The 15,984-nt window shown below is 45.6% G+C and overlaps 1 protein-coding gene across 1 annotated transcript; it reads right to left on the reverse strand.

Annotated features, from left to right (window-relative positions):
* Positions 1 to 8,956: 8,956 nt before the first annotated feature.
* LOC137359685 (histone H2A-like) lies at positions 8,957 to 9,955 on the reverse strand. The gene is made up of 2 exons (XM_068025465.1): positions 9,602 to 9,955; positions 8,957 to 9,058 (listed from the first exon to the last, which is right to left on the reverse strand). Exons 1-2 carry the CDS (start codon positions 9,953 to 9,955, stop codon positions 8,957 to 8,959), a joined length of 456 nt encoding a protein of 151 aa, XP_067881566.1.
* Between the last annotated feature and the right edge of the window lie 6,029 nt (positions 9,956 to 15,984).

Raw genomic sequence — 15,984 nt, forward strand, 5'->3', positions numbered from 1 at the left:
ACGTAGCGTGGCTGGTGGTGAGAAGGGCCCTCCCCGTCAGATCCTTCATGCGCACCCGAAGTCTCGCACCCTCCGCTCAGTGCCCCCGCGTTGGCTGTGGTGGGGAAGAGACGGTCGCCCACCTCCTCCTGGAATGTGCCTTTGCAAAGCAGGTGTGGAAAGAGATGCAGTGGTTTTTGTCAAGGTTCATCCCAAGCAGCTCTGTAACACAGGAGTCTGTGCTCTGCGGGCTGTTCCCATGGACGCACACCGAGACAAACATCAACTGCTGCTGGAGGACTATCAATTCGGTGAAAGACGCCCTTTGGTTTGCCCGAAACTTGCTGGTCTTCCAGCGCAAAGAGTTGTCCACCACCGAATGTTGCAGACTGGCACATTCCAAGGTCCAGGACTACGTGCTGAGGGACGCACTAAAGCTTGGGGCAGCCGCAGCAAAGGCTCAATGGGGAAAGACCACAGTGTAAGGTTCCCCCACCAAGCTGGACTGAGGGGCTGGATCAATGGGAAACCCCTCGAACTGTATCGTTAATATTCTCAATTGCTGTAAATGTAAAACTGTAATTGACATGACAATTGTGAAACGGAAGGGTTGGGAAGAAACAGATGACAGTATTGAAGGAAACTGATCTCCCTTGCAATGTTTGTATTTTTTGGTGCTGTTTGGAAACTGTTTGGCAATGTAATTTTTAAAGATTTTTATGAATAAAGTATATTTTGGAAAAAAAAAAGTGATGTATTTTCCAGATTTTTATGAATAAAGTATATTTTGGAAAAAAAAATCTCCAGCATTTCTTGTGTTTATTTTTGTTCCATATAAGGAACTCGTCACATGATTAACCTGCCGTGCACCCTGGGAGCTTTTTGAATTTGTGTAACCAAACGATACTTGGTTGAAATTGATGGAAAAGTGAGAAATGTCCATGTAGATCACATGATCTCAGCAAGGGCTGAACCAAAACATGAGCACGATCTGCTTGATCACGAGCTCATGCCAGGATTTGAACCAGTTCAGGCTCAGTGACTGAAATTTCGATTTCTGAGAAAGAAACAATGTCTTCTTTAAATACTGAACCAAAACCAAGCAATCCAAAACCTGACTCAACACCGAAACCCGTAAGATCAGAAAGACGTTGTAAACCAGTTATTAAACTTGATTTGTCGATAAAGTTCATTGAAGAGAAACAAAAAGAAAAATACTTTTCTTTTGAAGTGGGAAGTACTGTAATGTATTTATATATTATGTTGATGAGGTGATGATGTAAAGACATAAATAAACACTTGCTTGAACTGGCCATGCTTGGTGCCCATTTTCTCTGAGTGTGCCACCAGAATATATTACAACAAACAGCTTTCTGATCTGAAGTCTGATGTGCTCCTGCTGTGACACCAGATGATGATCCTTTCTTTATCTGGAGTATTTGAGACACTGATTCATAAATTCTAACTTGGTGACACATGAAGGTTTTCAACTCCCCCAAGTCTCAACCCCCTCCACACCACCCCATGAGAGAGCTATGAGAAGCAGCATTCCCTGTCAGTGCCCAGATCACACTCACTTCTGCTTCCTGCTGCCAGTGATTTACAACAAACCCAATTCCAGAGATCGGGCACAAAGAATCATCATGGAAAGAGACATGGGCTTCAAATCCAAAGCTGAAAGGACAGGATCAGAGGAACAGCTGTTGTTCTGCGATGTGGACTTTGGTCAGAGCTGGAAACAAGCAGTTCCACAAGAAAGGGGAGAACCAGTAAATTAGAGTTGGGCCTTTCAGGAATTCTGCCAGGAAACACTCTTTCCCGCAAAGGACAGTGTGAGTTTGGAACTCTCCCGCTTAATAGCGGATAAACCTGAGGGTCAATTGACAACTTCAAACCTGAAATTGAGAGATTTTTAATCCAGAGAGGTTATGAGGGTTTGTGGAATCAGAGCAGAGAGCTGGAGTTAAGATACAGCTGAGTCAGGATCTACTTGAAAGGTGCAACAGGCTTGAGGGGCTGAATGGCCAAGCCCCATTTCAATGTTCCTGTGACTGCAACGGGACAGAAACAGAAAGAGCTGCAAACATACGTCGCATTTTACTCATATTTCACAGCAAACATATCTGCAGCCAGGAGCTGAAAGGGGAGAGATGACCCCTCGATGACCTGAGAATAAGTACAGAATGGCCTCCTTCAATACTGGTGATTTTATCAGGATAAGACGCTGAACATTAGAAATTAATCCAATGGGAATCGCCACCCTCCGCCTCCATGAATTGGCCTTTCTAATGCTGGGATAGGGGATGTGGGTGTCTGGTTTGGGCAGAGGGTTGGCTGTGGTACCACGAACGCTCCCTCTCCACCTCCTCGCTCCATGACCAAACACCGTTTCCCATCCCCTTCCCCTCTCCACGGGCCCCCGGCAGCATCTGATCCACAGACGCTTTCCAGCAGACATCACAGAAGAGTGATCGGAATCCTGGTTCTCTCTTTCCATTTTCCCTGTCCCACCCATGGCCAATGAGGCTCCTCTCCTCCCACCCACCCTGAGAGCAATTAACCCACCTTTTACATAAATTTAAACTGGAAAAGTGTCTTGTAAAGAGAAATAGCAGAGGGGAGGCTGTACCCCATCAGAGAGGATTGTGTTCCTGAATCCCCAACTCTTTTTGTCATGTTTCCATTCAATGTACACATCCTCTCCTTGGTCTGTCCCTGGAGACCTGTCATATCACATTTCTCTCCAGAAAATTTCTAAAGATGTTTTCCCCATCCCTCCAGGATAGGCCTGGAGTCCCCAGCACTCCCTCCATTCTAGTACTTTCTGAAATACTACCCATGCCATTTGATAGTTAAGAGAGACAGAAGGGAACGAGGCAAATCAAGCATGGCTGAGCCTTTAGTGTTGACAAACAGGGCTCCATTTCCTGAATCAGTGCCACAGCTTTCAGAATAGAAGGAGCCTAAACAAACCTGATGGGTTCCACTTAAACAAAAGAGCTGGAGATGCTGTCAGTCAAAACAGATAAAATGTGGAGGAGTGTTTGAAGCAGATGCTGTGTTGTTACTGTAGTTCTACTATGGAATTATTTCAAGGAGATGATTCTGAATGTAATGGATCAACGTGGACCCGTCCAAGGCAAAGGTTCCAAACTTCCTTGTGGTCCAGCCTGGTTGAATGAAACTGAAGAAAACAAATCACTCAGAAGTGGAAAAGAAATATAAGGCCATGAAAGCACAGAATTCAGATGGATGCAATACCAGATGGTATGGCAAGAGTGTAAAACAGCAACAGACTGGTGAATAAAACTTTCCCATTGCATGAGACAAGAGAAGAGAAAGGTAATAATCGAGTCAGGTGAGTTGTGAAACTATTCACCTTCCACCTTGATCTGAATAGGACTGTTGAAGGGAGTGATTGAGAAGAATAGAGGAGAAATGAAAAGAAAGGAGAAATAAACACAAGGTCTTTTGATTTTAGATTGACAGACTGTAAAGCACGGGTGTCGGAAGATATAGCGTGAAGTTGGTTGTGACAAGATCACAGGAAAGTTGTGCTTAGAGCTGTGCCCTGAGACAAGGTGTGTGTTGACAGGAAAGCTGCTTTCTTTTGCACAAAATGTATTTTATTCATAAAATTTGTGGAAGTACATTGCAAAGCAGGCCAAATTTGATATTACATAAGATGCAATACAGATCAATTTATTTCACTACAGTACATGAGGTATCTCACTATATCTGTCTGCACAGGTTATATTTACAGTAATTACATTATACATCAAACATTCTCTGGTGCATACAGCCCAAGGGGTTTTACATGGGTTCCAGTCCCTCACTGCACAATGGCCTTCTTTGGCCTCCTTGTCTCGAGAGGTAATCGGTAAGCGCCTGGAAGTGGTCAGTGGTTTGTGAAACAGCACCTGGAGTGGCTTTAAAGGCCAATTCTAGAGTGACAGACTCTTCCACAGGTGCTGCAGATAAAATTGGTTGTCGGGGCTGTTACACAGTTGGTTCGCTCCTTGCGCTTCTGTCTTTTTTCCTGCCAACAGCTAAGTCTCTTCAACTCACCAAACTTCAGCCCCGCCTTTATGGCTGTCCGTCAGCTCAGGCGAACACTGGTAACTGATTCCCACGACTTGTGGTCAATGTCACAGGACTTCATGTCGCGTTTGCAGACGTCTTTAAAGCAGAGACATGGACGGCCGGTGGGTCTGATACCAGTGGCGAGCTCATTGCACAATGTGTCCTTGGGGATCCTGCCATCTTCCATGCAGCTCACATGGCCAATCCATCTCAAGCGCCGTTGGCACAGTAGGGTGTATATGCTGGGGATGTTGGCCTCCTTGAGGACTTCTGAAATGGAGATACAGTCCTGCCACATGATGCCAAGGATTCTCCGGAGGCAGCAAAGATGGAATGACTTGAGACGTCGCTCTTGGCTGACATACATTGTCTTAGACTTCAGCCTTTCCCCGTTGAGACTCCATGCTGGCTTCCCCAAGCTTTAATGCGTCCAGCACATAGTCTTGGATGTTGCAATGTGCCAGTCTGCAACACTCGGTCATGGACAGCTCTTTGCACTGGAATACCTGTCCCACGGCCGGGCTCGTTCTCAATAGAGATCATTTCAAATGAACATTTCCTAAATCCACACATTCTCTCTCACAATAAAGAGAACAGGATGTCTGGCAGATTCAGTGTGAGACGGTACCACTGCCAGGTAAAGGCCACTTTCCAACTCCAATCTTAACACAGGAGATTCCCCAAACAGCTGCAATAAGATGTTTGTAAACTGCTGGAAGCGGATGTGTATGGAAATGGTGATGTTACTGAGTAGGTTTCTTGTTATAGAATGGACTGCGTTTAGGTGGGAATATTACTGAGTGTCAATTGTAGCAGGATCATATTTAAAAGCTCCGGCTTTCTGGAAAGCTTTGACTGTGAAGGCCGAGTCTGGAAGGGTTTGTGTGGAGAGCTGGGTTTCGGTTCTACTGTTAATAAAGGGTTTGAAATTGGCAGCCCGGAGCAAACTGGAGGTGGAGCTGAAAGATGAGGGGCCGTTCTCTCTCTGTCTGTCACTCTGGGTGTCTCCTCCCCTCCTGCTCTCTGTTTAATCTTCACTCTGTCTCCTCCCCTCACTGCAATTCTCAGCCAGGTCCGGGCGGCCGCTATAAAAAGGAGCCTAAGGATTCTGTTTCTCATATCCAGCAGTGAACTGAGTGAAGAATTATCATGTCAGGCAGAGGCTCGGATCTGCTGTCCGTGCGCAGACTGATGAGCATCTGCGACCAGTTCGAACTGGCCTCGGGAGCCAAAGTTAACCACGGCAAGAGCGAGGCCATGTTCTTTGGGAACTGGGCTGACCGATCCTTTGTCCCCTTCACCGTCAGGTCAGATTACCTGAAGGTGCTGGGGATATGGTTCGGAAGGGCAGTTCCGTGCACCAAAATCTGGGAGGAGCGAGTAGCCAAGGTACAACAAAAGTTGAGCATGTGGGGGCAGCGATCTCTCTCCATTGTGGGTAAGAACCTGGTTATCAGGTGCGAGGCGATCACGTTGTTTAGTTTTAGTTTAGTTTAGTTCAGACATACAGCACTGAAACAGGCCCTTTGGCCCACCGAGTCTGTGCCGACCATCAACCACCCATTTTATACTAATCCTACACTAATTCCATATTCCTACCACATCCCCACCTGTCCCTATATTTCCCTACCACCTACCTACACTTCTTCTCTTTTGGGCCTCCTTATCTCGAGAGACAATGGATACGTGCCTGGAGGTGGTCAGTGGTTTGTGAAGCAGCGCCTGGAGTGGCTATAAAGGCCAATTCTGGAGTGACAGGCTCTTCCACAGGTGCTGCAGAGAAATTTGTTTGTCGGGGCTGTTGCACAGTTGGCTCTCCCATTGCGCCTCTGTCTTTTTTCCTGCCAACTAATAAGTCTCTTCGACTCGCCACAATTTAGCCCTGTCTTTATGGCTGCCCGCCAGCTCTGGCGAATGCTGGCAACTGACTCCCACGACTTGTGATCAATGTCACACGATTTCATGTCGCGTTTGCAGACGTCTTTATAGCGGAGACATGGACGGCCGGTGGATCTGATACCAGTGGCAAGCTCGCTGTACAATGTGTCTTTGGGGATCCTGCCATCTTCCATGCGGCTCACATGGCCAAGCCATCTCAAGCGCCGCTGACTCAGTAGTGTGTATAAGCTGGGGGTGTTGGCCGCTTCAAGGACTTCTGTGTTGGAGATATAGTCCTGCCACCTGATGCCAAGTATTCTCCGAAGGCAGCGAAGATGGAATGAATTGAGACGTCGCTCTTGGCTGGCATACGTTGTCCAGGCCTCGCTGCCGTAGAGCAAGGTACTGAGGACACAGGCCTGATACACTCGGACTTTTGTGTTCCGTGTCAGTGCGCCATTTTCCCACACTCTCTTGGCCAGTTTGGACATAGCAGTGGAAGCTTGTTGATTTCTGCATCGAGAGACAGGTTACTGGTGATAGTTGAGCCTAGGTAGGTGAACTCTTGAACCACTTCCAGAGCGTGGTCGCCAATATTGATGGATGGAGCATTTCTGACGTCCTGCCCCATGATGTTCGTTTTCTTGAGGCTGATGGTTAGGCCAAATTCATTGCAGGCAGCCGCAAACCTGTCGATGAGACTCTGCAGGCACTCTTCAGTGTGAGATGTTAAAGCAGCATCGTCAGCAAAGAGGAGTTCTCAGATGAGGACTTTCCGTACTTTGGACTTCGCTCTTCGACGGGCCAGGTTGAACAACCTGCCCCCTGATCTTGTGTGGAGGAAAATTCCTGCTTCAGAGGATTTGAACGCATGTGAAAGCAGCAGGGAGAAGAAAATCCCAAAAAGTGTGGGTGCGAGAACACAGCCCTGTTTCACACCACTCAGGATAGGAAATGACTCTTACCTGCACTAGGGGCAATTTATAATGGCCAATTTACCTATCAACCTGCAAGTCTCTGGCATGTGGGAGGAAACCGGAGCACCCGGAGGAAACCCACACAGACACAGCTAGAACTTGCAAACTCCACACAGGCAGTATCCAGAATTGAACCCGGGTTGCTGGAGTTGTGAAGCTGCAGTGCTAACCACTGCGCCACTGTGCCGCCCTGTGCTGCTCTACGTGGCGAAGGTCTGGCCCATACCCCAGTCCTGCGCTGTGGCAGTCACCCGAGCCATTTTCCGCTTCATCTGGGGATCTAAAATGGACCGGATCCGGAGGGACACGATGTTCAAATCTCTGGACAAGGGCGGGAAAAATGTACCCAACGTGGCCCTCATCCTGATGACCACCTTCGTGTCTGGCTGCATCAAGCTGTATGTAGATCTCCAGTACGCAAACTCCAAGTGTCACTACGTGCTGAGGTTCTATCTGTCCCTGGTGTTGCGAAGGATGGGCATGGTCACATTGCCGCAGAACGCTCCATCAAGTTGGACTGTGCCGTACCACCTATCCTTCGTGGAGCAGTTTCTGCGGGAAAACACCTTTGACCACCGATCCATCAGGCAGTGGTCTGCACGGAATGTCCTCAAGGCCCTACGGGAAAAGGAGACGGGGGATCCTGTCGGATGGTTCCCCGAGCAGACTGCCAAAGTCATTTGGCAGAATGCCTCATCACCAGAACTTTCAAACAAGCACCAAGACGTAGCTTGGCTGGTGGTGAGAAGAGCCTTCCCCGTCAGATCCTTCATGCACACCCGAAGTCTCGCCCCCTCTACACAATGCCCCCATGGTGGCTGTGGTGGGGAAGAGACGGTTGCCCACCTCCTCCTGGAATGTGTCTTTGCAAAGCAGATGTGGAAAGAGATGCAGTGGTTTTTGTCAAGGTTCATCCCAAGCAGCTCTGTAACACAGGAGTCTGTGCTCTCCGGGCTGTTCCCAGGGACGCACACCGAGACAAACATCAACTGCCGCTGGAACACTATCAACTCGGTGAAAGACGTCCTTTGGTCTGCCCAAAACTTGCTAGTCTTCCAGCGCAAAGAGTTGTCCACGACCGAATGTTGCAGACTGGCACATTCCAAGGTCCAGGACTACGTGCTGAGGGATGCACTAAAGCTTGGGGCAGCCGCAGCAAAGGCTCAATGTGGAAAGACCACTGTGTAAGGTCCCCCCACCAAGCTGAACGGAGGGGCTGGATCCATGGGAAACCCCTCGAACTGTATCAGGAAAACTTTTTGTGCTGTAAATGTAAAAATGTATATGGCATGACAATGAAATGGAAGGGTTGTGAGGCAACTCAAAATTGTATAGAAGGAAACGGATCACCTTTGCACTGTTGGTATTTTTGACTTGATGCTGTTTTAAACTGTTTGGGAATGTAATTTTTACAGATTTTTAAGAATAATGTATATTTTGGAAATAAAAAAATGTCAGGCAGAGGTAAAGGAGGCAAAGGACTGGGCAAAGGCGGATCAAAGCGGCACCGCAAAGTGCTTCGTGATAATATCCAGGGCATCACCAAACCAGCAATCCGCCGCCTGGCTCGCCGTGGCGGGGTCAAGCGGATCTCGGGTTTGATCTATGAGGAGACTCGCGGGGTGTTGAAGGTTTTCCTGGAGAATGTGATCAGGGATGCGGTCACCAACACTGAGCACGCCAAGCGCAAGACGGTCACTGCCATGGATGTGGTGTACGCTCTGAAATGGCAGGGCCGCACTCTCTACGGATTCGGCGGTTGAACAACTCGACCCTTTCCTGCAAACACACAACAAAGGCTCTTCTAAGAGCCACCCACCGCCTCACAGAGAGAGCAGTGACCTGGAAACGGGAGATCGGATAGGCTGTTCAGAACTGTCTGGAATAAATCTGCGCTGTGTTCGGGTAGAAACTTGGAATCGCAGAGTTTGACATTTCAATTGCAGCAAGGATGTGCAGTGGATTTGATTTTCTAAACGGGCTGTGTAAACAGCGCCTGAGGCTCCACATTTAGTTATTTCCCCAGTCCACACATGCCCTCAGTGAAAAGCCACATCACTCTGGAATTCCCGGTTTGAGCCCGCGCTCACTTCTGATTGGTCACCCTCTTCCCATTCGCATGTCTTAACCAATCGCAGAGCCTCGAATTCGAAAACACAGCAAATCATTGGCTTAAATTGTCGTCCTAACACAGTTTGAATTCGAAAAAGGCGCCAATTTCAGTGTCGAAAAGAAGCGATTACTGGAAAATCTATTTAAATTTGTTGATAAAATATTTTCCCGTAACCTTGACCATTTTTTATTCCGCTTTTATCGCCACAAATTCCTGGCGCTATTTTACGCACAGTTTTAACCTGACATTTATTTCCCACTCCATGGGAAAAGACTCCATTCAGCAATCCTTAAGGGACCAATAACTCAAACTCGGTGTGGAAGTGATAAGTTACAGACGATGGGTAATTCCCCTTCACACAGGATTCAGGGGGACACACTGAGAAGTCACTGAAATAGTTACTTAAACATTTTAAATAGTTCCTATTCTGTTCTGTTACTGACATGCTGGAATTAGACAATAATCAGCCCTTTCACAGAGACTGTGGGTGGCTCTGAAAAGAGCCTTTGGGTTATTAGATGACATTTTGGCCGCTTTACTTTTTCTGGGAGCTCTGAACGCTGGCTTTCTTGGGCAGCAGCACGGCCTGGATATTAGGCAGCACCCCGCCCTGAGCGATGGTCACTCCTCCCAGCAGCTTGTTGAGCTCCTCGTCGTTGCGCACGGCCAGCTGCAGGTGTCTGGGGATGATGCGGCTCTTCTTGTTGTCCCGGGCCGCATTACCGGCCAGCTCGAGGATTTCAGCGGTCAGATACTCGAGCACAGCAGCCAGATAGACCGGGACTCCGGCACCCACACGCTCAGCATAGTTGCCCTTTCTCAGGAGTCTGTGAACACGGCCCACCGGGAACTGCAGTCCAGACCGGGAGGAGCGAGAATTGGCCTTGGCCCGAGCTTTCCCGCCGGTCTTTCCTCTTGCAGACATTTCCACAATATCACAAATGCTTTAACAAAGAATGGTTAATTTACGCAGCATTTACTTTACTTATAGATTGAGAATTTTCCTCATTGGTCGGTACCTAATTCACTTCATTTGCCTATATTCACCGATAATCAGGTCACTGACAAACAGAAGAGGGCGGGATTTACCCGCCACGACATCAGAAGCAGAGAATTGTTCAATTTCAAAAAGCCCGCCAATTTCATTGCCGGAAAGGAGCGGATGAAAATAAATGTAATTCTTCGTCAAAAATTTAAAATCCCTTCTCTGTATTTTCTTTTATTCAACTTGTAAAATGTTGTTTAAATTGTGGCTCATTCTACAATCGCTTTCAAACTGTTAGGAATAAATCCCTGTTCATTGCATTGGCCTGAAGTGAAACATTGTTTCGTTTTCAATCAGAGCTCAGTGTCCTTCTGTGAAAAGAGGGAGCCGGAACGAGTTCTGGAACTGCCCTTAACCTGCTCTGTAATAATCCCATCCCAGGCTGTTGCACTGCGGAGAGTTGCTGTTAATAAAATCATTAAGGGATTAAGGTCTAACCCTCAACACTGAAAGCAGCTGTTAATGCGGTCATTCAGGGGCTGTGAAAAAAAAAAACAGTACAATAACAGCTTTAAGCAAAAAAGTGAAGATGGGTGAGCAGATTATGAGTTCTTGTAAGGTTGATGGGACAGCAAACACAGCAGTAAGATCCTTATTATATTATACATTGTCTTTAAGTGATTTAATAGAGATGTTCGGATGCAGCTTTTTCAGAGAGATTGTGGGTGGCTCTTAAAAGAGCCGTTGTGTTTGGGATGTTTTTCAGTCCATTGTGCAGTTTTACTTGGAGCTGGTGTACTTGGTCACCGCCTTTGTCCCTTCCGACACGGCGTGCTTGGCCAGCTCCCCGGGCAGCAGCAGGCGCACGGCGGTCTGGATCTCCCGGGAGCTGATGGTGCTGCGCTTATTGTAATGGGCCAGGCGGGAAGCCTCACCCGCGATGCGCTCGAAAATATCGTTCACAAACGAGTTCATGATGCTCATGGCCTTGGAGGAGATACCGGTGTCGGGGTGAACCTGCTTCATCACTTTGTAGATGTAGATGGAGTAACTCTCCTTCCTCGACTTTCTCCGCCTCTTGCCGCCCTTTGCTGACGGTTTACTCACAGTTTTCTTGGCGCCCTTCTTGGCAGCTGCTTTCTTCTTCTCCTCAACCATATTCAGTTTCAATTTCAGACACAGAAATAAACCAAACCCCTTCCGAGTGCGGATTAAATAGACAATCCCACAGCTCTATGCTAATGAGGGATGGGGGAAAGTAAAGATTGTGATTGGGAGTGATGTCACAATGGTTTGATATTGTAATACTCTAATTGGTCTCTTTCGCCATCCAATCAGATTTAACATCTGCAACCAATCACAAACTCTCTCACTGCATTCAGGAATTACATTTCCCAAAGACTCTCTCCAGCCCCAGTTTCTATTGAAAAATCCACTGGGAAATGTCACCTGGCTGTGAGGATCCCTTATTTTCAGCAACTTCTCACATTCCGGCCTCTCTAAATTGAGCGCTTTGTTGGGCGGAAATATTTATTCAGGCAGTTTCAACAGCTCAGAGCCGACACTGGGTTAGAAACCAGAAATGGGAATACGGGTCACAAACAAGGAGTTTATGCTGAACTTTTATAAATTAAATCACTAGTTATCGGCCTCAGCTGGAGCATTTCTAATTCTAGGTTCCACACTTCAGCAGGGATAACAAGGCCTGAGAGAGAGTGCAGAGGAGATTGACCAGAATGGTTCAAGAGATGCGGGAAAGAATAGCAAAGCTGGATTAATTCTTCTTGGAGCAGAGATGTTAATGTAATATTTAATAGTTGTGTTCTGCATTGTAATGGGTTTAAGAGGAACTGTTCCCACTGGCAGAAGGGTCTGTAACCAGTGGACACAGAATTGTTAAAAGAATCAGAGGGGGAGACGAGGTGATATTTTAACACGCGTTCTGATGATCAGAAATGTACTGCTTGAAAAGGGAGGTGAAAACAGATTCAATAATAACTTTCCTGAGGGAATTGAATCATTACTTGATGGGGAAATTACAGGGCAATGTGAAAATGACAGGGAGGTGGAACTGATTAGATAATTCGTTCAAAGAGCGGCCACGGGCACAATAGTTCAAATGAACTCTTTCTGTGCTGTAAAATTGTGATTTATTGCTGTTCAGAAACACCCTGATAAACAGCCAAACTCTGTTTCAGATCTGTAACAGTAACTAGGCTGAAACAGGTCTTTAATCAAATTTTGGTCTTAGACTCACAGTATCAGTGAATAGTTCCAACACAATAGGAGGCCATTCAGCCCATTGATTCCATGCCAGCTTATTGGCCTTTCTTCCGCCCTGCATATTTTTCATTTCAATTACTTATCCAATTCCCTTTTGAAAGCTATGATTGAATCTGCCTTCTTCAGCCTATCAGGCATCCCCGATCCTAATCATTCACTCCATGAAAAAGTTTTTCTTCATGTCACCTTTCAGTTCACCAGTTTTAAACACCTGGAACTGAGCTGAGTATTTTATTGGCTGTGATTATAGCATCAGCGACCAAAAGACAGCGGCCCAGTCCCAAAATCCACAGAAAGACTCAATGTATTGCTCCATGTGAGCGATGCTGTGAGAGCAGTGAGCATAGCTGCCTTCCAAACAGCTGGAATAAAAACAGAAAATGCTGGAAATACTCAGCAGGTCAGGCAGCATCTGTGGAGAGAGAACAGAGTTAATGTTTCAGGTCAATGACCTTCCAAGCAGCTGTGCCCGGGTTTGATTCCCAGCCATTACAGTTTGGCGTTACTTAAATTTCTCAGATGAGAAACTGAAAGATCGGAACTGAGTTGGGTACTGTCTCAAAGGAATTTTGTTTCCCAAACCAAGAAGTGTATAATTTGAATAAACATATTTCCAACACTGATTTCCTTCAAATTAAAGTTCAATTGAACTCTGATTTTACTCCTTTTTTATTGATAATTATTATTTGACCTGAACCATACAGTGGACTCAGAATAGAATTACTCAGATTCATTTTCCCACAGCTATTCCCATTGCTTATAAAAATAACAATACCTGGACTCTAGAAGCTGTGGATTGGAGGGTAACAAACATATCCACACTATCCAAGAAAGGAAGGAGAGAGAAAGCAAGGAACTAGAGGCCAGTTTGCCTGACATCAGCAATGGAGAATATGCTACAATCTATTATTACAGATGTGGTAAAGGGTGATGTGGAATATCAGAATATGGTTGGGCAGAGTCAACATGGATTTATTAAAAGGAAATCGTCAATGATAAATTATTAGAATATGTAGAGGTTGTAACTGCCAGGGCAGATAAGGGGAACCAGTGGATGTAGTCTGTTTGGATTTTCAAAAAGCATTCAATAAGTTATCAAACAAGTGGTTATTACACCAATGTAGGTCCCATGCAATTTGGGGATAATATATTAGTATAGATTGAGTAGTAGTTAACAGACAAAAAACAGAGAGTAGGAATAACCGAGTCATTTTCGGCAGGAAAGCTGTAAGTAATTGGATACTGCAAGGATTGGTGCTCGGGACTCAGTTATTTCCATTCTATATCAATGACTTAGATGAGGTGACCGAATGTAATGTTATCCATGTTTGCCGATGATATAAAGTGAGGTGGCAAAGTAAACGGTGAGGAGGATGCAAAGGGGGAAAAAAGGGATTTAGACAGACTACGTATGTGGGCAAGAATGTGAGAGATGGAATATTATGGGGAGAAGTGTACAGTTACACACTTTGGCAGGGCGGCGCAGTGGTTAGCACCGCAGCCTCACAGCTCCAAGGACCCGGGTTCGATTCCGGGTACTGCCTGTGTGGAGTTTGCAAGTTCTCCCTGTGTCTGCGTGGGTTTTCTCCGGGTGCTCCGGTTTCCTCCCACAAGCCGAAAGACTTGCAGGTTGATTGGTTAATTGGCCATTATAAATTGTCAGTAGCATAGGCAGGTGGTCGGGAAATATAGGGACAGGTGGGGATGTTTGGTCGGAATATGGGATTAGTGTCGGATTAGTATAAATGGGTGGTTGATGTTCGGCACAGACTCGGTGGGCCGACGGGCCTGTTTCAGTGCTGTATCTCTAATCTAAAACAGCAATACAGAACATTTTTGAAATTAGTGAGAGAATGGGAAATGTTTACATTCAGAGGGACCCGATTGTCCTTGTCCAGGGATCACAGAAAGTTAACGTGCAGGTACTCAACCAATTAGGAAAGCAAATGATATGTTTGTCTTTATTGCAAAGAGATTAGAGTATGAGTATTTATTGCAATTATACAGCGTGAGATCACACTTGGAGTGCTGTGCAGTTTTGGTCCCCTTTTCTCATGAAGGATATACTTTCCTTTGAGGGAGTACAGAGACGTGCCACTAGGCTGCTTCCTAGGATGAGGGGATTGTCCTATGAGAAGAGATTGAATAGACTAGGCCTCTATTCCCCAGAACTCAGTAGAGTGAGAGGTAATCTCACTGGCAGATAAAATGCTCAGTGGCTTGACATGGTAAATGCTGGGAGGATGTTTCCTCTAGCTGGGCAATCTAGAATGAAGGGTTACAGTCTCAGTATAAAGGGCTTGGTCATATTTGATTGAGAAGAGGAGATTTTCTTTTCAGTCAAAGGGTTATGAATCTTTGGAATTCTGTATCCCAGAGAGCTCTGGATGCTCAATCATTGTGTATATTCAAGAGAAATCGATAGGTTTTTGGATACTAAGGGAATCAAGGGGGCTGTGCCAGTGTGGTAAGATGGAGTTGAGGTAGGAGAACAGCTGTTATATTATTGAATGATGGAACTATTTCAATGGGCAGAGTGGCCACTCCTGCTCTTATTTCTTATGTAAACTTTCATTCCCTCCCAGGGTTTGTTTTATTCTTCAAAAAGAGAAATACTGCAGCCGCTAGAAATCTGAATAACAGAAGATTCTGGAAACACTCAGCAGTTCCAGCAGTATTTGTGGAGAGAGGAAGGGAGGAGCAATGTTTCAGGTCTATAGAAGGGTCACAGAACTGGACCATTAACCCGAGCTTCTCTTCTCCACAGTTGTTTCCGGACTGGCTGAGTGTTTTCAGCATTTTAGCTTTTTTTCTTTCTATATGTTATCTCTTTCCCTTTTGACTGTTTGCTGTGAAACTTTCAGCATTGTGCTCAGTTCTTTGTGTAGTTATGTTTTCTTTATTTGAAGTAATGCAAATAGTATCCTGAAAAATCAGATAGAAATACTGCTCAATGTAGTGTAATATATAACAGGGCACATTTACAAATATCAGATCAATGTAGTAAACATTTTTATTAAGAATTGATTACGTTTATTTTCAGTATAAAAATGTGAAGCAATATGAGTTTATTACAAAGTTTATTACCTCACATTACCTGTTTATTAACCCTGACAGGCTGTGCCAATTTCTGCTTCTATGTTGCAGTTCTCACTTTCAGCTAGCAAATGTCAGCAATCTGTGATGCAGTGCAGTTTACAGATCAGACAGTCAGTCACAGCATGCAATAATTGTTCAGATTATGGAGGACAGGTGGGATTTAGAAATACTGGGAATGGAGACAAGTTGTTATTACACTGAGTTTGCCCAAAGATTAGAGACACCATTGTGGCAAATCAGTCAGTTGTCCTGTACATGAGAATGAGAATCATTCTGTATTTGTGGCTGTCAGTCTCTATTACTGAGTGGGAGTGTGGGATTCATGCTGCATTGGTCAGTCTCTGGTACAAAGTGTGATATTCACTCTGAATGCATAAGGCTCTGGAACTGTTTGTGTGTGTGGAATTCATTCTGTATCTGTCAATCTCTGGTACTATATATGAATGTGGCATATATGTTATAGCTCTCAGTGTCATTGCATGTGTGTGTGGGTTTCATTTGATATCTGTCAGCCTCTGTTTCTGTACACGACTGTCAGATTCATACTGTGCCAAAATGTCCCTGTTGCTGTATGTGACTGTGTGATT

This window comes from Heterodontus francisci, unplaced genomic scaffold (genome assembly GCF_036365525.1).
Source record: "Heterodontus francisci isolate sHetFra1 unplaced genomic scaffold, sHetFra1.hap1 HAP1_SCAFFOLD_121, whole genome shotgun sequence".
In the NCBI taxonomy this organism is placed as follows: Eukaryota; Metazoa; Chordata; class Chondrichthyes; order Heterodontiformes; family Heterodontidae; genus Heterodontus; species Heterodontus francisci.

What these genes read in the sequence shown, in the direction of transcription:
- LOC137359685 (XM_068025465.1), bottom strand. Translation starts at nt 9,955, where the DNA reads ATGTCTGCAAGAGGAAAGACCGGCGGGAAAGCTCGGGCCAAGGCCAAT. An exon ending in TCCAGGCCGTGCTGCTGCCC is followed by an intron (nt 9,059 to 9,601) that starts AAGAAAGCCAGC and finishes TTCGAATTCGAG; the next exon opens with GCTCTGCGATTGGTTAAGAC.